The sequence below is a fragment of the Plutella xylostella genome, chromosome 15 (assembly GCF_932276165.1).
Source record: "Plutella xylostella chromosome 15, ilPluXylo3.1, whole genome shotgun sequence".
Classification (NCBI taxonomy): domain Eukaryota; kingdom Metazoa; phylum Arthropoda; class Insecta; order Lepidoptera; family Plutellidae; genus Plutella; species Plutella xylostella.
The window spans coordinates 3,580,646-3,603,334 of NC_063995.1; the positions used below are offsets into that span (position 1 = coordinate 3,580,646).

Here is a 22,689-nt window from a genome sequence, read left to right on the forward strand (position 1 = left end):
GCCAAAGTTTCACTGGGTTTTCTTCCCCATTACCTACTCAAAGTAAAATAAAAAGCCACCTAGATTTATTGATAACTTCTAATCATATGTATGATGATAAGTTTATACCATTTTATTTTATTTCTGGACTTCTATATCACAATTGTTTTATTACAAAAATATCCTGAATATGATGGTGCTACTCTTTATTCAATTAAATGTTTTAACGAACAGGAAAGACAATTATTGTCATCTGTGCAGTTTAAAAATGACATGTTTGTCTTTCTAAATGGAATTACAAATGAAGCAGGTTTACCAATACATGTTATTGTTAAAAAGGCTGATCAGAGTTTATTTGAAGATATTCTGATTTCCAATGGTATACAATTTACTGCAGACAATAAGATTATACAGTAAGTACCTGATATACACTTTGTCTTTCTCTTTGACAAAATTTTTGTTAATTGCTTAATAATGCCATAAGGTGTATAAGGACCCTCTTGGGTAATGTAGTAATGTACTTGCCAAATATTATATTTGCACTTGTACAGAAATATTGTAAGAACTCCATATTAGGTAGCTTGCCAGTAGGTAATAAAAGTAAAATCCTATATTTTTTTCAACTTGTCTATCATCACTGAAAATATGGGTTAGGCAGCGTTCCCACTACGCCGGACCGGCAGATCTGCCGAAAACCGGACACCGGACAGAGTGTTCACATTACATCGGATCCCGGAAGAAATTCAGACAGTCCTCAGTTGAATTTGGACCTGCGCGCACAATGGACGACGAAATTGTTGTGTTGTGGTGGTATCTTAATAGAAGGCAAAATAAAAGAAAACATTGGGTACACCCTATTTTACGGGAAAGATTTTCCATTCTTTTCATTTTACATCCACGGGCGAGGGGAGCACAAGCGGGGCGAGGGGAGCACAAGCGGGGCGAGCGGGGGACAGATACCGGCACAAACTCGTTCACATTACTCCGGGCCCGGTCGTTCTACCGGCAATTCGTAGTGACAAAACGTTCGGTAGAAATGCCGGGCTCGGCAAAAATGCCGGACCCGGGATAATGTGAATAGCTTCATATAAATTGTACAGCCACTAGCTCTTCCGGCAGATTTACCGGCGCGGCAGATCTGCCGGTCCGGCGTAGTGGGAACGCTGCCATAGTCCCGCTATGGTATGGTCCCGGTATGGCACCCTCTTAAAATACCTATCAAAAAGTCCCGCTATGGTACCCATCTTTTAGATCTACTTTACAACAGTACCAAAAACTGAAGGGTACCATAGCGGGACTTTTTGATAGGTATTTTAAGAGGGTGCCATACCGGGACTATACCATAGCGGGACTAACCCGAAAATATGGCACCTGCCAGCCGACCTCTGGCCTGCTGAAGTAGAACCATTTTATTATGATGATGTTTAAAAGGAGAATGTATGAAAATAAATAAACTTATTTAAATTGCAGAGATGCACTGGTACCCAGAAGTGAGGACACTGAAAGTTTTTTTGGTACTTTCAATACATATAAGGCAATAGAGCAATGGGTGGAGACTAAATTAAATTTGAAACAATCAAATTTACAGAAAGTTGTAATAGGAAGAACATTTGAAGGCAGAGATATTGTAATATTGAAGTTACCAACAAGAATTCCAAGTGAAAGCACCAGCTCTGTAGTGATCCTAGGAGGGGAAGAGGGCCGGGACTGGATATCCCATGCTGTTATATTGAAACTTCTAGACAGCATTCTTGAAAATTTCAAGTATCTAGAATCATTAAGAAATTACTACAACATTTATTTTTGCCCACTTTTAAACCCTGATGGATATGAGTATAGTACTTTTGTTAGTAAGAATAAATGTGTGATGCATGTATTATAATAATTATTACATATATGTATACTGTATTTGATTGATCAAAAATCCTACTAACAATATGTTTATTTACAGAGTCGATTTTGGTCAAAAAACAGGAAAACTTCTCCTTCTAACCAATCATGTATTGGTGTGAATGTAGACAGAAACTGGCATCTTGACTCTTCTAAAAGTAAAATAATATTTGATAAATAATATGTATACATTTAAGGTCTTCCTTATGATCAGTTTGGTGTCAAAGCCTAGTTTTCTTCAACAGAAAAATAATACTTTTTTTTTAAATACTTACCGTTTACTTTTCAGGATCTACATTTAGATGTGAAGGGATCAATATAGGAGAAAGATCCTTGTCAGAAAAAGAAACTAGCTCATTAGCGGCATATCTGAATACAATAGCTCCTAACCTAATGGCTTTTATAAATGTGCGAGGATTTAGAAGCTTTATCACAACTCCTGCTTATATAAAAGAACATGAGAATAATTATCCATTAATGGTAAATATCAGAAATTAATTAGGTTACAGCTTTTGTTTGATGTTCATTTGAAAACCATTATATTTTTTTTACAGAATGAAATTATGAAAACCGCTTCACAATCCTTTTACAAAAAGTTTAAGAAACCATATAAATACTCTGCTTCAGTTATGTGTATGTTTCTTAAATTTACTATTGGTATTAAAAATTCCATGTACCTATATATATTTCAATCAGATTACAATCAATGGTATTTTCTTTATTTTTGTTTCATACTCATAAAATTATAAATTTCAAATATACATATTTTCTTTACAGATAACTTTACTGGTAACTGTGCAGACTGGGTTAAATCGCAACTGAACATACCAATTGTATATACAATTTATATGACACATGAGGATGAGCTAATACCACAGCCAGACCATGTCTTCCCATTAGCAGAACAATTATCAGTATACTTAGAGGAATCACTTAATTTTGCAAGAAATATTTACAGTCCTTTATTCAATAGCAGCTTTTGTAATAACATATGCTCGAAATTGAAACTGCTACTAGTGATTCTATTGATAAAAATGGAAAAATATTTTTTTTACTTGTGAAATAACCTAAATTTACTAAATGTTTTGAAATAATGTAAATATAATAAAACTGAAATTGTTGGATTTATGTCCTGTTAGTAGAGTTTTGTTATTATTTCAAGCTTTTTCCATACAACCACATCAGCATTTTTTTTTGCAGATTTCTTCATAAAATAAGCTTCAACACCATCAGGTCATGTATACCAGCATTACTTACCTGTCCAGGTGGCATGTGGCCAATCTGATGTTGCATGTATCCATGTGGAGGGCCTTGGCCGGGCATGTTTGGGTGTTGTGGTCCGCCCGGCATGTTGGGATGGCCATTAGGTCCAGGAGGGTGAGGCCCGCCCGGGCCCATAGGGTGTCCAGGGGGGCCTTGCATGTGCGGCCCTCCCATGTGGGGAGGCATCTGGTGACCACCCGGCGGCATACCGTGCTGTGGTGGCATCCCAGGAGGCCCATTACTGTTGGGTGCTATGGAGTGCGGCGAACCAGATGGCGGCATATGGTTCGGCATCGGCGCCTGCCCAGGGCCCGGGGGATGGTTCGGAGGCGGGCCATTCACATGTTGCTGGTTATAGGGACTATGCGGAGATGGCGGCGGCGCCGGGCTTTGAGTAGGCGGCCCCATAGGACTAGGGGCTTGAGGTGGAGGCATGGGGCTGCTTTGAGGAGATGGGCTAGCCATCTTTACAGTCTAAACGTAATCAAACACTCGTTATTGAATCAAACCATCACAAAAAAACACCGTTCAATGGAGGAATCAAATTTCCACCTATTACTGAATATAGTCGAGATTCTTGAAAATATACTGAATTTAATTTAATTTATCGTTTTAGTTCATTGATTTAAATATCACAACACCACTTATTTTCTGTGCAAAGCAAAGAAAACAAGCAAGCAGTGCAACAAATTTCGATTTGACTTTTGCTTTTTGACACCATTTTGCATTTATTTTGACGTAGAGTAAAGAATCGAATAACGCAGACGCAACGCATTGTCATTATTATTCTGAGCATTAACGCTACGATCACTGTTTGTATTTATAAATTGGTCACACGCTCACAACACTCACAAGGAACCGAGGAACATTATATTTACGAAAACATACTAGGTACTTCTGCTCAGAAGTCACAACTGAAAAATATTTGAATATAAAAAATGAAAAAGCATTGAAAAAGCGGGGAAATTTAAAATCACGGGCAGTTATTGGCTGTGTATTATACAGGGTGTTGCAAAAAGGGTATACTAAGCCGAAAAATACATGTGCAGCATGTTATCTCAGCCCAAAAATGAAATCAGAATTTCAAAATTCGCGAAAAAAAAAAGTCATTTCCCCTAGTAAAAAGTTTCGGAACAACAAAGTTTTTATGGAAAATGATAATTTTTTTTCGCGATTTTTTTATTTTGATTTCATTTTTGGGCTTAGATGCCTTAGATATAATATGATTCACATGTAGTCGGCTTAAGTCATTGACTTATGTATTTAGTAACTATACCCTTTGTATATTTATAACCACGCCAATTTTTCTGATAAAGCATTCAAAAATCCAAGAGTTAAGACGCCGACACACTAGCGGACGCGGCTGTCAGCCGCGACTGATAGTGTGCACGTTCTTTTGGGATGGGACAGTTCGTGCCAGATCGCTCTCTGACGTCTGAAAACTGAACGACAAAGACGCCTTTATAAATCAAGATTTGTGTTCTGAGACTTCCGAGAAGAGGCCAAAGCCCACAAAACCAGGCAGAATACTATACACTGGCAAAATTAATCATTATCATTCATTATGATACCGATTGTCAAACTCACAGCATGACACTGGTGATCTGGTGATAGAACGATCTTGAACTCTTGAACCTCAGATCAACTACTGTCTTGAACTGATAGACTGAGACTGACAGGTGACAGATAGAGAGGAGAGAAGAGACCGACCCGACCCGAGAAATCGCAATATTGTTTTGGTACTTGGAAGTGCTAGAGATTTTTCCCGGATTTGTAAAATAATACCAATAATATCAATATACCTAATACCAATAATAAAAATACTGTAAGTAAATAAATATTTGCTTAGTTTGTTATTAACTGTGGATAAATATTAACTGTGATCTTATTATACCTATTTACAGAAACTATACATGACAATGCAGGCGTAAATCTACAAGTTTACTTGCCGGTAGGTACCAGAGGCATAACAGATTATCACAATGGAAGAAGATGAATATTACACGGAAAATAGCTGGAAAAACTTGAGTCTTTGTGCTGAGCCAACCCTTTATGAGGGCCTAAAATTTGCAAGAGATATCATATTATGGAACATAATTCTGCGGCTTATCGTACAATACATAAATCCTCCCCTCAATATTTGTCACAGTCTTTCTTTAATGATTGGCATCCTTCTACTGTATTTAAACATTGGCCAACCAATTATATGGACTTTAGGTATAACTTTTGGATCTTACATTTTTATAGTTACATTATCACTGGTAACCACAAGATGGAGAGGACTCTTGGTGTCTCTTGGTATGGTTACCTTCCTCATATCTAGCGAAATTTTTATTGTAAATCCAAAAATGTGGCAACAAATAAGAGGAATTCAGATGATAGCCACTATGAAAATAATATCTGTTGCAGTTGAATTGGATAGAGGTTTATTCAAAAGCATGCTGAATCCAATTGAATTTGCAGGATATTTACTCTGTCCAGCCAATTCCTTGCTAGGTCCATGGATATCCTTTAATAAATATAATCATTATCTTGGAGTCAGATTCCTTTCATTCAGGTGGATAAAAATAATCTCAATTAATTTGTTTTTGTCTATGTTGTACTTAGTTTTATCAAATTGCGTAGTTCCATGGTATATTGATGATGATGCAAGTAAATGGCTCTTAGCTTATCGGGATGCACAAGCATTTAGAATGTCGCATTATTTTGTTTCTACCATGTCTGTAGTATCAATGATTAGTGCTGGTTTTGGATTAAGCAATGATTGCCGTTCAGAGGTGCAAGTCACTAAGCCATACTTTATAGAATTGCCCCGTTCTCTTGTTCAAGTTGTTGTATATTGGAATATTCCTATGCATAAATGGCTCAAAAATTATGTATTTAAACCATGTCAACCATATGGACAGTTTACTGCCATATTGGTTACCTACACAATGTCTTCTGTTCTCCATGGCTTTAATTTTCAATTATCTGCAGTATTACTTAGTATAGGAACATTTTCATTTGTCGAGTATAATTTTCGTGTAAAGGTGGCTGCGGCGTTAGAGGTGTGTTGTTTAGCAAATCCATGTATTAAACAATGTAATCACAAATATAGAAAGGGTAGTTTTCTTACTCTGTTTGTCAACTTTTTATTTGGTCTTATCACTGTAACACATTTAGCATACTTAGGTGTAATGTTTGAAGCATCCTTTTCTCTACAGGAATCTGGATACTCATATCTCCACACACTAAGCAAATGGGAAAATCTTAATTATTTTAGCCATGGCTTTGTTGCATTCTTGTATGTAATATTTTTAGCATTGTGATCTACAAAGAACAATGTTGTTCTTAGATTGTGATAGTATAAGTAGAAACTTGTACTTAGTTATAGGCTTTTGATTATGAATCTCATAAAATACCTTGTTAATTAGCAAGTAGGTGTACTTATTTTTATGCAATACTAATATTATAGTTAATTCCAAGTAGTTTAATGTAAGTACCTAAATGGACAACCAGTACAGTACAGTATTAATCTACATTTTAGTGATACTATTTAAGAATCTCACAAATGCGAAGCAATAAAAAATATCATGACTGTATTTAATTAATAAGCATTAACATAATATAATTATTCATATTGATATTAAAGTATAGATAGATGTGCATGACAGGTAGGTATTATTATCCACTAACTATTCGTTATCTTTGTACTTGTTAGTGAGGATCTCTTTATTATGCAGATTCAGGTACAATTTACCTCAGATGATAGACACTTACCTAAATGATAAATGTATCTATGGTTAATTTAATAAAGTAACTACTAAAACTGGTTTTCTATACATCATCAAATGAGGGCATCTTCTTATTTAAATATGTATTTTATGGTTCTTTGTAATTTGTATAGAAAACCAGTTAATATACAACATATCAGCCAAAATACTTCCATTGTTGACCATATGCCTCTCCTATGGGGCATCCCCACTACCTCACCTGGTAAGATTACTTCACTTTCTATTGCTAGTTAAATAGTTTAGTGGTTAAACTTAAACAATTGAGTTATTATAACAACACCCCACAAAGTTTTAGGTACAATCAGGCAATAGTGTAGGTAAGTATTTCAACACCCTATATTAGGGATAGGTAAATAACAAGTTGTGTAACTATTTATAATTAAGATCATCAATTTAAATAAAAACTCAAACATAATTCCATATGATACTATTGTTTTTATACAAGAAAATTACAAATTGTGTAATTAATTATAATTAAGATCATCAATTTAAATAAAAACTCAAACAGAATTCCATTTGATACTATTGTTTTGTATACAAAATATTTTCTTGAAACATCCTTTAGAGTTATTAACAATTACTTCATGGATTAGTTTTCCCTCTGATACATCTGTGCTAAGCCTTATATTAAAGTTACATTCAGTATTTTCAGTGGTCTCCTTGTTAGAACAGAAATATTCTGGTTTAGTGAGCATTAAGGTGACTTTGAATTCCTTTGTAGCCTTTAAAATGAGTTTCAAGATATTCTTAACATATGAGGACATTTTCATTATTTTACTATTTTGTTCAGACCAGTAAAATGAAGTGAGTGTATCGAAAACTATAAGTGTTATATTTGGGCATCCCATTAGTACAGTGTCAAGTCTTTGTATTGTCACATAAAATTGACTAGAATCATACACATTAATGATATGCAGACGGTTGAAACATTCTTTGACTAATGAATTATTCTCTTCTAAATTTTCGTGACGTGACAATATTTTTTCTTGTAATGTACTCAATAAATTATGTAAACTCATATTACCATCAGTAGTGAAAAGTAAAACATCTACTTCTGCACCACCAAGTGCCACTGGAAGTATAGCTTCACAAGTTATATCCATAACTAAATAAGTTTTTCCAGTTCCACTCTTTCCAATTATTTCAATGACATCATTTGGGTTAGGTCCATTGTCAAACAAAGTAGGATAAAAATTATGAAGATTTCGCTTTTTGCTTAGTCTAGCTAGTAACTGTACACCAGATTCCACTTTTATTAGTGATGAAGACATGCTTAGAACGTTACTCTCGGTAGAGAGTATTATGTTCCTTGGTACATTAGGTATGTCTTTGTAATCGTTGCGTTGAAATATTATTTGGTCCACTACTGTTTTGGTTTATTCCTGTAGTTATCTTTAGCCACGAGATATAATCAATTATTTCTTCATATTCATCTTTTACATAGTGCCTTTAACTCTTAAGTTCTAACTGTTCAGAAGTGTATATTACTACGTAAACTCTTTTACGCTCGTACGTTCAACTCTTTTTTGAGTTTTGTTTACAAAACAACAACACAACCAAAACCTCCCCAAAACAGTGACAGCATTGACGTACCGACCGCCAAAATTTGCACTCTGTGATCGTCAGATATCATAGACCAATACATCTTCTGTCAGCCGCGTCCGCTAATGTGTCGGCGCCTTTACAACTACCTACCCCACCTACATGACCAAATGGGAGTATACTTGTATAAGCAAAATGTGAGTTGCCCGTGTGGAGCAGGGCAACAGCTCCACGAACTCGTGCCTTCCGTGTAATAATATCATCTGCCTTATATGCCCTGTATTTATCATAGAGTACTTATACTTTGTATTTATCAACCTTGTTTGGTGGAAGATGAAGTGGACATGCTAAGAGAGTTTGAGATTCATCATCATCAGCCAATAATCATCCACTGCTGGACATAGGCCTCTCCCAAAGAGCGCCACAACACACAGTCTTCTGCTTACCTCATCCAGCCACTACCAGCTACCCGCCTAAGGTCGTCAGTCCTGCGGCCTGAAGGAACAGGAGGTCTCCACTAGAGAACGTACTCGTCTACCCGTGGATTAGATTAAATTTTCATTATTATTTTGGATAAGTATAGTATTGCGTCAAAATACTAAAGTCATCGAAATATAACAGGCTGTCCAGCTACACAAATTGCTATTTACTCTTGATTTACGTGATGAAATAATTATATAAAGACACATAATCTGGCTTATTATTTAACGGCCGATAGAAAAAAAGAACTTTTAAAGCACCAAAAGTTACTTATTGTTTAGATTTTTTATGATTTAGGTTTGACACCAGCTGTCGTCCCATACATTTTGGAGCTGTCCAAACGGGCCTATTACCTATATTTCGACGACTTTAGTAGACAAATAAATTGAAAAAATATGTAAAGTATTACACCTACATTGAAACTAAGACGCTAGTAATATTAGTTCAATGAAAGTATATTAAGTAAGTAAGTATATAATTAAGAGTTTTATTTATTTTGGTACACGAAATTTCATCAAGTATGTAACTTGCTCTCGCTAGTTCTTGGAACGAAAGTGGCTAAGTAAATAATGCCATAATAGTTCCAAAGAATACTATAAATTGGTTTCCTAATTTCCCGCCGTTTCTACCACAAGTTTACTCTGGTACAACTGCAGTGCTGTCATGTCGCATTTCATAGCTTGTCAGTTGGGCTTCTTCTTGTTACAGAAGTACCTACTTTCGTTACTTGTTCCCAAGGACTTTGTATATAGCAAGCTATATAATATACAAAGTCCTTGCATGTTCCTTAGAACCCATACATAGTTTATTTGCTCAGTGGAACCCATGCTGAACCACAAGCTGTAATTGTTCAGTCTAACATGCCTAGAAGCTTGGTAACAATATTTTGTCCTTTTTTCTATGGTATAAGTTACTGGTGGTATTCAGGTCTGTGGCTCTTCTTTAATATTTTCTATAAGGCTCTCTTCTTTCAGGGAAGGTGATCCTATAAAGGGTAAATGTGGTACCATTACGGGTTGGTTAAGTATTTGCCCTGCCAAATTAAGAATACCTACTTTAAAGTTTCTTTTTTGGTGTTCATTCATACATTTCATGTCAGGCAAAATGCTTTTCAAAAATGATTCATCAGGATCTTCACTTTGTTTTCCCTGTGCTCGAAGATTTTTCTTTTGCTCAAAATACTGGAAAGCTGTATTCACATCAGAGTGCATTGGATTCATTTGGTTCCTTGGTTTGGTTTGGTACCCTGACTTACGTTTGTATGGTAACCGTGACATATCTGGTTCTGATGTAGAAGTATTTGAAGTATCTGATTGCTGTACCGATTCTTCAGTATCGCCAAAATGACCGCTACCAAAGTGAGATTGTGATGTATCCAATAAACCAGATGGTGACTCAGGTGATTTTACATTACTACGAGGTTTGCGGATTTTAATAAACATATCCAAAAAATCTAGGTGTTCTGCAAGATAATAGGATGATTTAGGTTTTGCTGCAGATCCAGAAGGAGGATAGTTCATTTGTTTTACATATCTTCCACGTATATTCTTCCATTTTTCTCTGCAAGCTGCCACTGAAATTAAAAGTCTTGTTCAGTTTGCTATAAAAATAATTTACATAGTCATAGTCAAACTCAGAATGTCCAGATTTTATAAAAGTGATCTTTTCATATTACTGGATGCATATTTACTGTTTTGTCTCAACATTTCTTAAATAGTGGATATAGCTGGCTATTATCAAATTTGGAGTCTGCCCAACTGGCGTTGGGATTGGGAGTTGGCAGTGTTGATGGATGGCATGTGCAATTAATTGCACCAAATAATACAGGATCTTCTTTTTTATATTACAAAGGATATTTTTCATATATTGGGGCAGATATTTGTACTCCGGTCTTGAGTGTTGATATTTATATTAAGTATGTATCTATCTATGTATTTGTGTAGATAAATATCAGCTGTCCGACAACACAGGTTCTGCCTAGCTCGGGGTCAGATGGCCATGTGTGGGATTTCCCTACATATTTATATTTTATTTATTTTATTTTTGACAGTTGAAGTGTATTGGAAAATAATAATATGGTATGGTAATGAAAAGCCTTTAACATGGGAAAACCGTTTCCTAATTAAATAATAAGGAAATGGTTAGTTTTCCGGTTATCGGTCGGACGGAGCATTTCCACTAAAGCATAATTTGTTTACACCATATCACTAACACGAATACAAAATAAAGAAGTTATACCCGTACTTACCGCTATCGTTTAATTTATGCGCAATTTCTAACCATTTTTTATCTTGCTTATTTCTATTACTATAGTCGGGTCGTGAGTAATCATATAAACATGGACTTGCACGGACAAGATCAATTAATGCAATGCTTCTTTCCAAATCCTCTTGCATTTTATAAAACACGGCACCGGCACATCCACAACCTTGTTGACAAAATTTTATTTAGAGTTGAGGTGAGGAACTACAACTATCGCCAACTATCGCATACAGACTACACAATGGACTAGATATCTACACTACACTATAAAGGTACCGACACACTAACGGACGCGACTGTCAGCCGCAACTTAAAGGTATCTACTAGTGATGTAACGAATGTGTGTTTTTGGACATTCGCGAATGCGAATGCGAATATCTGATATCGACATTCGCGAATGCGAATGCGAATGCGAATATTCAGGTTGTGTTCCAATTTAGCGCCATTTGTATGGTTTGGTTTTGGGTATTTTGAAACTATACAAGGCCAAAACGCACCAATAGTGTGCTAGCAGTGTATAGATTCAAGAGAAAAAAAATATATTTTCAAGTAAAATATATATTTTATAATAATAAGGGTCTGTTTCACAATGTCTGGTTAGTGGCTACCTGACGGATAAAATACATGCTGTCACTTTCTGTTATTATTTTTTAGACAGTGACAGCATGTATTTTATTCGACAGGTAGCGACTAACCAGACATTGTGAAACAGGGGCTAAATAAAATAAAAATAGTACTAATCGCGTATATTTTGAAGTTAGTTGGGCCAAAATTGTTACTTGAAAATAAACTGCAGTAGTTACCACTGCGTACTAATCCTGTATATTTTCAAGCTCCCAGCGGGAATGCGAGCACTTGAAACTATACGTGATTAGTTTACCAGATAGGCAGTTATTATTTATATGAAATAAAAGTAATACCTACTACACTCGCGTCGCGAGCTATGAGAAAGTTCCAGAGACCTCATCATCACGACCCAACACGTCCCCACTGCTGGGGCACGGGTCTGCTTCCAATGAAGGAAGGGTTTTAGGCCTAGACCACCACGCTGGCCTAGTACGGGCTGTGGACCCCAACACAAGCAAGCTTGTGCTGAGAAAGTTGTCGGGTAAGTGGGAAACACGACTGTCAGATGTTTTCACGCTACCCGAAGGCCTCCGACTAGGCTTAATGACCTCAGTGATCAGTTATGATAACTGAAGCCTGCTCAACTACGAACGCCACCATTGAACCAGTGACGTAATTTGGTGCTATACCAAATTACTCATAAACAGAAAATACTAGCTTAATGACGCCGTCTGCAATATTGAAGTAAATAATTTGATCAAATTAAAAATTAAATTTTAAAAAAGTCCCCATCATTTGGTGTCGACATTTTGTTAGTTGAACTTTTTCATTGCTCGTGACTCTTAATTCCTTAACAATAACTGACCTATTACGTACCTAATGTGATAAGGAGGGTAACTTGTAAAAAAAAGGTTACTTATACAGGGTGTTGCAAAATTGGTATACTAAGCCGAAACCTACATGTGTAGCATGTTATATCTAAGCCCGAAACTGAATTCAGAATTTGGAAATTCGCGAAAAAAAATTTTTTTTTCCATAGTAAAAGTCACGTGACCAACAAAGTTTCTATGGAAAATGATTTTTTTTTTTCGCGAATTTTCAAATTCTGATTTCAGTTTCGAGCTTAAATATAACATGCTGCACATGTAGGTTTCGGCTTAGTATACCTTTTTTGCAACACCCTGTAGACGAATGGATTTTGATTTTGTTAACCTACCATTATTTTCAAATAGTTTTTTTAAGTACTGATATTCGCAAAACATTCGAACAAAATTTTGCGAATGTGAATATCCAAAAAAGTGCGAATATTCGCGAATGCGAATATTCGTTCCATCACTAGTATCTACAATAAGGAATATACACTACGATATTCAAACTATCGGACGTAAGTAGCGAACGTAACCTTGGATTGACCTTCAGCTTTCAGACGACATATGTAAAAGTAAATAAATAACTGATGATCATAAAAAGTCTTAGCAAAATCGCACTCTTTGATGTCAGGATTTTATAGTTTGACTGGACTGTACGCTACGTTGTTCAAACTATAAGTCCGCAAGCCGCGTCCGCTAGTGTGTCGGCGCCTTAAGTTATAGTAAAGTCGCCAACACACAAGCGGACGCGGCTGTCAGCCGCGACTGATAGTGTGCACAGTCTTTTGGGATAGTTCGTGCCAGATCGCTCTCGGACGTCTCAAAAGACCATGTACGGTGGCCTGCGCCTAAAAGTAATCAGGCGAATTGGAAACAGTAATGCCATCTAGTAACCAGCTTGTAAATATAAGTTACGGGGCGGTGGCGGTAATAATAACAGCATAATGATAGCATATTTCGAGAACGCTATCATGGTCGGTGATAGTCTGAGTGGTTAAGCATTCATGAATTGATGCGGCGGCATGAGGTCCCTGTGTTCAAGTCCTCCACTAAATAGTAAAACTATTAGTTTTTATTTTTAAATGCCTTTTAACATTCTTGATATCAGTAGTAAGCACCGATAAGTAATATTTAGAAGCCAAAGCGATTTATAAAACGTTGAGTGGAACGCAAGTGTTGTATTGTCTCAAAGAACTTTGGGATTCATGATCACATATACTTAATATATAATAATAATAATATATAGTTCTACCATCAATCTTATGAGAACAACTCAATAAATAAAAAGAAGCAAGTTTTAGTTAGTCGTCCGCTACATTTTGTTGGCATTGCACCTGACTGCTACTAACTATTGTAGATTATTGATCCCATCAAGTGTGTTATTGATTAACAATCAATTTTAATTTAGTTTTTTAAATACTAACAAACCCTTAATCGAATTAAAAAATTAAAAAAAGAAAGTAATGGAAACTTCTATCATATTATGATCTTTAAAGTCACAAAAAACAATAACAGGATGCGAAGTAAGTATCAACAAATTCGTAATAACTCATGCGGCACCGCCGCGCCACGCCTTAACAACTACGCCACAGTCACTATGACGAAATTGTAAGAAATTAACTACCTAATATACACAGTAGTAAAAACAGCGAATACAAACAATATCGTACTGCTCAAACACTCTTACTTATAGAACAACAACATGCACTTATCAAAACACACGTCCAATACGTTGTAGTTACAAGGTTTTTACTAGATGGCATCACTGTGCGGACCGTGCCTGCATACTTTTAGGCGCAGGCCACTGTACTTGTTGTACACTATCAGTCGCGACTGACAGCCGCGTCCGCTAATGTGTCGGCGCTTTAAATAAGACCGGCAGTATGGGATAATGCCCTTAGCCTTTTCCCTTTTCCGTGAAAAGGAAAAAAAAATAACCAAAAAAAAAAAAAAAACTCGAAAACTTAACTGGCAGCTGTCAGTGAGTCAGTGTCACTGTCAAAGAAAACTTTAATTTAATTTCACGATATACGTTAAATAGTTTGTGTAATGTTTTATTTAGAAAAACAATTTTCTACAGTGTCCTGTTATTGTAGTCTTTCCAAAATTTACCTTTATTTTGTTGAGAAGAATACATAATAACTTTTTCTCAAAATGAGATATTTAAATCACTCGCTGTTTGTGTGGATAATTTTCACTTATTCATCTGCACACTCACTATCTTTCTCAGGACTATACGAATCAATGAAAGACAACACATTTTGTCGTTTTACAGAATGTTGTAATGCTGATTATATTCCTTACAACCTTGACAGTGAGTGAAATAACCTTCAACACGATGTAAACAAACAATGCAGTTTTCAGCAATCAGTCCATGTTTCAGGGTTACAAACCAGTCTATCTCAACGAATGTTCGGGCAACCGCTCGTGAACGAGCTGGTGAATATACTCTCGGCTCACAGGGAGGCCCTGGATGACCAGGGTAGGAGAAATAGAAAGGCTCTTGTAATTAGTTTACACGGGTGGTCGGGTGTGGGGAAGAATTATGCTGTTTCAATGATAGCTGAAGCTATTTACAAAAAAGGGATGGAGAGTTCGTATGTCAAACTTTTCATGGGTAAAAAAGATTTTGATTGTGAATATCTACAAGAAACTCAAGTAAGTAAAAAATAATATATACAAAAAACTGAAGTAACATAAGTGCATAAAATTATTTCATTTAAAACATTTAACTAATGATTTGGTATTGATGATAGATATCTTCATTAGACAAGAATGATTCATCAATGAACCTACACAGTCCTAAAGACAGACACATTATATAAACACTCCACACATTTTTCTTCTGTATACTGTGTGTAAGAATACTGTTTTCTTAACCACCTTGTTAGCTAATTTTTGTCTGGTTATAAATTAAAGGATACTCTTCCACAGAAAATATTGATGGAAAAGGTTAACAGCATTGTTAAAAAGTGTTCAAAATCTCTTATAATTTTTGATGAGATCCATGATATGTGTCCTTCAATTCTGGATGCTATTCAGCCCATGCTTGATCACCATCACGCTGTTGATGGTATAGATTATAGGTGAGTTATTCTATTGTTTATTTTAGTGTCTGGGTTTTATATAAATATATTTGGTGATTTCATTTTGACTTATTTTACAGGGATACAATATTTTTATTTATATCAAATATTGGAGGACATGAAATTGCTGAACACTTATTAGAATTCTACAATGATGGCTTGAGTAGAAATGATGTTGACTTTCATCATTTTGAACCAATTATTCGGAGGGTGGCTTATCACACTGGTATATAAATGTTACTAAAATAATATTTATAAATCTATGTTAATGGTTGTTATGTTTCATTATAAATGTGCATATAATTTTTTCAGGTGGTTTTGAAAAATCATCCGCTATAGCCCACCATTTAATTGACCATTACATTCCATTTCTGCCATTAGAGCAGATTCATGTAGAGATGTGTGCATTGGCTGAATTCAGGGCACATGATGTTCTGAATCCTTCAGAAAAAATGATGGAGTAAGTTTCATTTTTCTGCATAATACAACAGTTATATTTATTCAGAAACCTTGAACTTCTAATGAAGATGAAGACAAACTATGATGTAGTTTATATACCTAATACAATGTAGTTGATAATTTATTTTCAGAGATGCCCTGTCAATAATTACATATGGGCCCACAGAAGACCAGCCCATATTTGCTAATAATGGTTGCAAGAGGTTTACCCGGCATATCCCCTATATTATACAAAAGCACAAAACACAGAAAAAGAAGACTGAACTGTAGAAAAGCATGGATATTTCTATCTCATTTAATTTAATTGATCAATGCTTCATTATTTGATAAACAATATACAAATAAGATGTAGTATCATGCAAAGTTAATTTGGATCCATGTATAAATTCACAAATCTTGTAACCAAACTAATTCAAAATAAGAGCTCACCTGGAAAGTTGGTTGAGAAATTCCATTTGCATTGACTCTCCATCTAGTTCTAACCGTATTGTTATTGACCTTTTAAAAATCTATTTCAAAAGAAGAGGTCACATTGATCTGTGCATGTTATCTTTAGTTCACAACAGTTGTGTCATTTTTATTTCTGGTTGCTAGTGTATTATTGTAAAAAGTAATGTAAATATAATATGTATAGGTTGATATTGTGATAATAGCTTTTAACAAGATAGTCCAATTCAGAATTGGCTATTCCATTGTGGTTGGAATGTACCTACCTGAATATACCTAATCAATGTGAAACTTGCATGTTCAAAACATCAGCAAGTGGTTAATTGGTTAATACAACTTTTTAAAACTTGTAGAAACCCTGTATCTTTTTAAACTAGTCACATTTTTATGCTGGTTTTTATTTTCAATCAATTACATAATATCTGAATAAACTTCCTATCCCTTATCATTATGATTGCAAGGTTCATTGTTTTAGAAATCAAACTTGTACATATGTACATACACTAATTAAGTTACTTACATCATGGGCCATAATATTGATAACTGGATATACATTGTAAATAACATTTTTTATTAAATAATAACAAAATAAATGTGTGTAAGTATAACATCTTGTGTTTATTTAAATTATTTATGCAATTAATTCAAAACTGGTGGCATTAGAATTTACACTTTAACACACACAAAGATGTAGAAAATTGTCCGGGTAACTCATGTGTTCCGAGAGCCATTGCAGTGGTGTATCTGTTGGAATTTCAATGCCATGGGTTCTCAATTTCACTGTAAAATCAAAGATACACATATAAGTACTTCATTTTCAAGACTTCAAAATCTTAATGGGATATATTAAAATAGCAGTTAAATAAATCAACCATGGGTAAAATTAATGGTCCAAGTAACATTGCTATACTGTATTACATTGGTTTTAAGTTTTATTCCAAATCTTAGTTACACATTCAAATATGTCTTTACCTTTTAGGTTTAGAATGTAATATAGTATAGTGATAATACTGTACTGAACCGATAATACTGTACCATCAGGCTTGTCAGGATACAACTCCTGTAGCATCTGCTGCAATATTTTCCTACTTCCATCTGCATTCTTTGGATTCACAAGCTTCTGGCTGTAGGAGCCATCATCAGTGTAGATTCTAATTGGAATATGCTTGAATCCTTCATTGTCTCCATGAGACTCCATAAGTCTTCGGTTTATAGCCCAGAACTGATCAAACTTATCTGAAACAAAACACAAATAATTATGTAGAAGCAGCACTAACATACTGACATGATAATAATGATATATATGTAATTACCATTTTGCAAACCCAACCAGAGCTGATTATGATCTTTCTTTTGCATTGTACTCATCACTTGTCCCCTATGTTTCAACACATCTGCTTCCTTCACAGTACACATATAATGGGCTTCAACAACATCTCTAAAAAATAAATATGTCATTTATGTACACAGTTGGAACTAAATAAATGTAGCATTGTTTGAATAAGAGGTGAAGACATACTTATTAGGACAGTGTAGGAGGACATCCTCAGGGAACTTGGAGAAGTGAATAGTTAAAGTCCAAGGCAGTTGAGGGTCATGTCCACAGTACAGATCATACAGGAAACCAATAGGGTAATGCCACTTCAATGGTTGTCCATTATAGTCTATCCACATTTCATTATCTGCGTTCTCTTGAGATATGTAACGCAAGAAATGTCTTTTCATCTGTAACAGATCAATAAATTGAAGTCCTAATGGATCTACAGATAAAGTTAAAAAGTGCAATCATGTTTATTAAATTTTATCAATTACCTTATCTGTAACAAGAGGAAAGTAACTAAGTCGCGGCACCATTACGTAGAAAGGGTCGGGTTGCTGAATTTCCATAATTTCTTCTTGATCCAGCTGAAAACAAATAGGCAACTTTCCGTCCCATATTTCTCGGAGTACTTCTCTATCGTTTGCCATTGTAAGCAGACAAGCCAGACAATGAAAATTTGAAGATTTTTAGAAGGTTCAGTAACAATAATTCAATGATATTGATTATTTTCTACAACATTCTACAAGGTATTTCATATTTTAGAATAAATTTGTTTTGGTTGGGAATCAAACTTCAAACCTTGAGAATGATCACAGATTAAGTGACAAAATCTGTCGATTTTACCAACAATTTCTGCCAGCATCGTGTTGGGTATGCACGTGTAACGTCGAGAACTCGGGCACAAAATCGTCCCCTTGAGCTGCGTACAGACCGGCCCAACGAACGCTCAACGATGGATATTTATCATACATAATACAGGGCAGATTGAAGCAACAATGGTCAACGAAATCCGTCCGTTAGCGTTCGTTGGGCCGGTCTGTACGCATCTTTAAAAACCGGCCAAACAAACGCCAACGAATGGGTTTCATTGACCTTCGTTGCTGCAATCTGCCCTGTATTTGTATGATAAATATGCATCGTTGGGCCGGTCTGTACGTAACATTATTTTGTAGAACGACTTTTGCTTCACAATATGATGGGACAAACGCCCGTGTCGCTGTGTTGCGCTAGCGAGATGACATTATTCTGAGGACTCATAAGTTATTGTCAAGAGGCATATCACTGTCAACTCAGTTGTCAGACTCAACTGTCAGATATAACAAACAAATACACAGTGCACGTGTTGTTTTGCTATTGTTACAAATTTTGTGATTGTTCTTCCCTTTCTTGCTATTGAATATTGTTGTAGAAAACAACAGTTACTAGTACATATTTTTCGTTAAATTAAAAAGTTATCATTGTATACTTGATCATACTATTGGTGCATTAACGACTTATCATTATGGGAAAGAAAAGAAAACATGCAAATGACAACGAGTTTGATCCAGTTCCGAAACACTTGGTAGCCTCTCATATTAAGAAACAAGAAAAACGATTAATTGTTATTTTAGAAAATGCCCAGTTGGAGACTGTAAAGGTAAGATAGGTTCACATTAAATCTTGAATGTTTATCTTTCTAACCTAAATACCATAGAGAAAATAACCTACAAAATTTTAATTCCAGGTTGGCAACAGTTTTGAGCTGTTGAACTGCGATGATCACGCTAATATTCTACGAAAGAATGATCGAGATCCCGGGTCCTGCCGCCCGGACATCACTCACCAGTCATTGCTCATGTTGATGGACTCTCCCCTCAACCGAGCCGGGCTCCTGCAAGTTTATATTCACACTGAGAAGAATGTTCTTATAGAAATTAACCCACAAACCAGGATACCAAGAACTTTCAAAAGATTTGCTGGACTAATAGGTAAGACACAACATACATTGGATCATTCACTATTCATTTAAAATTGTTTGTAACAAACACTGAAGCATACTTTTCATCATTGTCAAAGGGTTATGTAGTCACTTAAAATTTCTGTTGCTGTCTGATCAGGGTGTGCCTCGCAGACATATCTGTATAAGGTATAGTTGATATGTCACTTGGAGAGGCTCCTTATGAGCACCCAAATCTACAAGGTGGAACTTTGGAGGAATCTTAAAATGTTGGGAGTTTTTCTTAAAAATATTCAATGCCGAATATGCAATATTGGTGATACAAGGTGTGCCATTGGCACTCAAAGGGCTAACAGGATTGGCTATGTACCTGAATGACGCAATTAAGAAAGAAAAACATTTATTTCTTAAAAAAATCATTTAATTAATTACAAAGTTCAAATTAATTTTGGCTAATAATTAACAATCTAATATTTTACTCAATAAGTCTCTCATTCACCCAAAGGTTGCCTGGAAGAGATTGCTTTTAGCAATAAGGTCGCCTATTGTGCTTACTCCTTTTGTTGTTTAATGTATGTTGTGTGTTTTGTTCAATAAAGTTATATTGTATAGTATAAAAAAAAAAAAAAAAAAAAAAAAACACGCACTTACGCCTTGTACTAATGTACTCCCTTGCGGGGTAGGCAGAGGTGCATTGCTGCACCCACTTTTCGCCAGAGTGTTATGTTAGTCCCAATGTAATAGGGGGCGGGCCTATTGCCATTTTACGGGCACATCCAAGACCCGAGAACAAATATCTGTGTTTAAACAAATATCTGCCCCAGCCGGGAATCGAACCCGGGACCATCGGCTCAGTAGTCAGGTCACTAACCACTACGCCATTCGATCGTGTATAGTATTAACAATACATTTATCTATTTTCAGTTCAACTCCTCCACAAATTTGCTATCCGGGCTTCAGATGGACCTATGAAACTGTTGAAGGTTATTAAGAATCCTGTTGAGTCCCACCTTCCTGTTGGAGTCAAGAAAATCACAATGAGTTTCAGTTCAAAAGTTGTCACTAACTGCCGGGAATTGGTGCCAAAAACTGAAGAGCCAATAGTGATGGTAATTGGAGCCATGGCTCATGGCAAGGTGGAGGCGGACTACTCAGAAGAAGCCATATCCATAAGCAACTATCCCCTATCAGCTGCCTTGACATGTGCTAAGTTGTGTACAGCATTTGAAGAAGTTTGGAATATAGCATAGAAAATATTGAGTACTACTAGTAAATGTGTTTAATTATGATAATTTATGGTGGTAGTGACTGGATGAGGAAGGCTGTGGACAGTGTGTTGTGGCGCTCCTTACACAAATTCTAGTATTCTGTAAATCAAGGCATTGTAATTTCAAGTTAAATGGGTCATAATCATAATTTAAAACTGTAAAAAACATAAGCCTTAAATCGCACAATCTACAAAATCTCAGGTGTATCATCCAACTGGGAGAGGCGTCTGCGACATGTCTATCTACTGTATTGTGCGATTGTTATAGACTTATTACAAGCACTTAACAACAAATACTAAAATCACAAGCTTTCGATTAGTCTCAAACCCGACAACCCTCTTTTCGCTCACTGGTCTATGTGTCACGCAAAAAAATCTTCCACATGTGACAGGAATGCAAGCCTCTCTGTTAACGGAAACGATTTACATCCACTAGAACAGATCGGTTGCCTATGAAAAAAAACGGTTGCGACAAATATCCAATTAGGACTCTTGCTATTAGGTATGTAGCCGACCATATTTTTTACTCACAACGACATTAGTTTTATGTCCTTATAGATTTCAGACATTATTAATATTATCATTTTAATTAGTGCCAAAGGTCTTGTAGTCTCTAGACATGGGCTTATCTAACTAGGATCTTTGGAAAACAGTAGGAAGTCTAGACGGCCACCAGCGACGCTTCAGAATCATATAGCGTACATATTATTATTTAAGTACCTATTTATTAACGGCATTATCCTAACTAATATTATAAATGTGAAAGTAACTGTGTATGTCTGTCTGTCTGTTACTCTTTACTGAACGGAATTGAATGAAATTTGGTATACATGTCGCAGCCGGATCGTATAATCCGCCGTATTACATTACGGCTGGCCGCATTACAAAACAGGGCCGCTTTGTAATACGGCGTATCAACGTTTAGCCGGATTGTCATTTCGATACGTTCTTCATTACGGCGGCCCACGTTTAGCCGCATCGTACTACTACTAAATTGTAGGGTGACCGTGTCCATGAAATTACTGCTGAAGGAATTTTGCGGTTTCGGTAGTTTGACAAACATTTTGTAATCGTAATAGAGTCAGAGAGTCAGGATTGGTTCTAGCCAAAGCACTGATCTGTCGGTTACCTTCGGAGTTCCCCAGGGAAGCATACTCGGCCCGACTCTCTTCTTGATATACATCAACGAGTTGTGTCGGCATACCCCTCAAAATGGGAAAATATTTTGTTATGCGGATGATACAGCTCTAGTATATCAGGGAGACAGTTGGGAAGAAGTACGCAATAATGCTGAACGTGGACTCCATAAGGTTATGAGATGGTTGCAACTGAACCTGCTTTCTCTAAACATTGACAAAAGTAAATTTCTCTCTTTTTCAATAAAAAGTGACAAAAATAAAAACTTTCAGCTTCGCGCCCATACCTGTGATATGAACAATACTTCCGACTGCTCCTGCATACCAATCGCAAGAGAGCCCTTCGTTAAATACCTCGGAGTCTTAATCGATGACAAATTATCCTGGTCTCCACACATTGATGCCCTGACCA

The 22,689-nt window shown here is 35.9% G+C and overlaps 5 protein-coding genes and 1 long non-coding RNA gene across 7 annotated transcripts in view; 4 read left to right on the forward strand and 2 right to left on the reverse strand.

The window, feature by feature from the left end:
• Positions 1-4,003, reverse strand: part of LOC105394910 (ATP-dependent helicase brm) — a 35,245-nt gene extending 31,242 nt beyond the window's left edge. The window contains exon 1 of the mRNA XM_048625903.1: positions 3,127-4,003. Within this exon, the coding sequence (XP_048481860.1) occupies positions 3,127-3,597 (471 nt within the window). The 5' untranslated portion in view covers positions 3,598-4,003. The remainder of the gene's footprint in view (positions 1-3,126) is intronic.
• On the forward strand, positions 1,606-2,802 carry LOC125489608. 2 transcript variants are annotated; one of them, XR_007267085.1, is made up of 5 exons: positions 1,606-1,743; positions 1,931-2,027; positions 2,159-2,349; positions 2,424-2,502; positions 2,647-2,802. It is a non-coding gene; the product is annotated as an uncharacterized LOC125489608 (long non-coding RNA). The 2 variants fall into 2 exon arrangements; XR_007267086.1 differs by lacking the exon at positions 2,647-2,802 and having other exon boundaries at positions 1,632-1,825; positions 2,424-2,521.
• Positions 4,004-4,555: 552 nt separating the features above from the next.
• LOC105385137 (protein-serine O-palmitoleoyltransferase porcupine) lies at positions 4,556-8,469 on the forward strand. The gene is made up of 2 exons (XM_011555459.3): positions 4,556-4,957; positions 5,037-8,469. Exon 2 carries the CDS (start codon positions 5,115-5,117, stop codon positions 6,438-6,440), a length of 1,326 nt encoding a protein of 441 aa, XP_011553761.3. The 5' UTR covers positions 4,556-4,957; positions 5,037-5,114; the 3' UTR covers positions 6,441-8,469.
• Positions 8,470-14,616: 6,147 nt separating this feature from the next.
• On the forward strand, positions 14,617-17,225 carry LOC105393039 (torsin-like protein). Its single transcript, XM_011564751.3, has 6 exons — positions 14,617-14,939; positions 15,009-15,283; positions 15,560-15,711; positions 15,792-15,937; positions 16,024-16,171; positions 16,302-17,225. The coding sequence occupies exons 1-6, from the start codon at positions 14,780-14,782 to the stop codon at positions 16,438-16,440; spliced, it is 1,020 nt and encodes a 339-aa protein (XP_011563053.3). The 5' UTR covers positions 14,617-14,779; the 3' UTR covers positions 16,441-17,225.
• Positions 16,593-18,752, reverse strand: LOC105393038 (autophagy protein 5). The gene is made up of 5 exons (XM_011564749.3): positions 18,430-18,752; positions 18,137-18,342; positions 17,931-18,055; positions 17,653-17,853; positions 16,593-17,397 (listed from the first exon to the last, which is right to left on the reverse strand). The coding sequence occupies exons 1-5, from the start codon at positions 18,583-18,585 to the stop codon at positions 17,291-17,293; spliced, it is 795 nt and encodes a 264-aa protein (XP_011563051.1). The 5' UTR covers positions 18,586-18,752; the 3' UTR covers positions 16,593-17,290.
• Positions 18,753-19,253: 501 nt separating this feature from the next.
• Positions 19,254-21,143, forward strand: LOC105393037 (ribosomal RNA small subunit methyltransferase NEP1). The gene is made up of 3 exons (XM_011564748.3): positions 19,254-19,574; positions 19,662-19,905; positions 20,799-21,143. The coding sequence occupies exons 1-3, from the start codon at positions 19,440-19,442 to the stop codon at positions 21,122-21,124; spliced, it is 705 nt and encodes a 234-aa protein (XP_011563050.3). The 5' UTR covers positions 19,254-19,439; the 3' UTR covers positions 21,125-21,143.
• Positions 21,144-22,689: the final 1,546 nt, after the last annotated feature.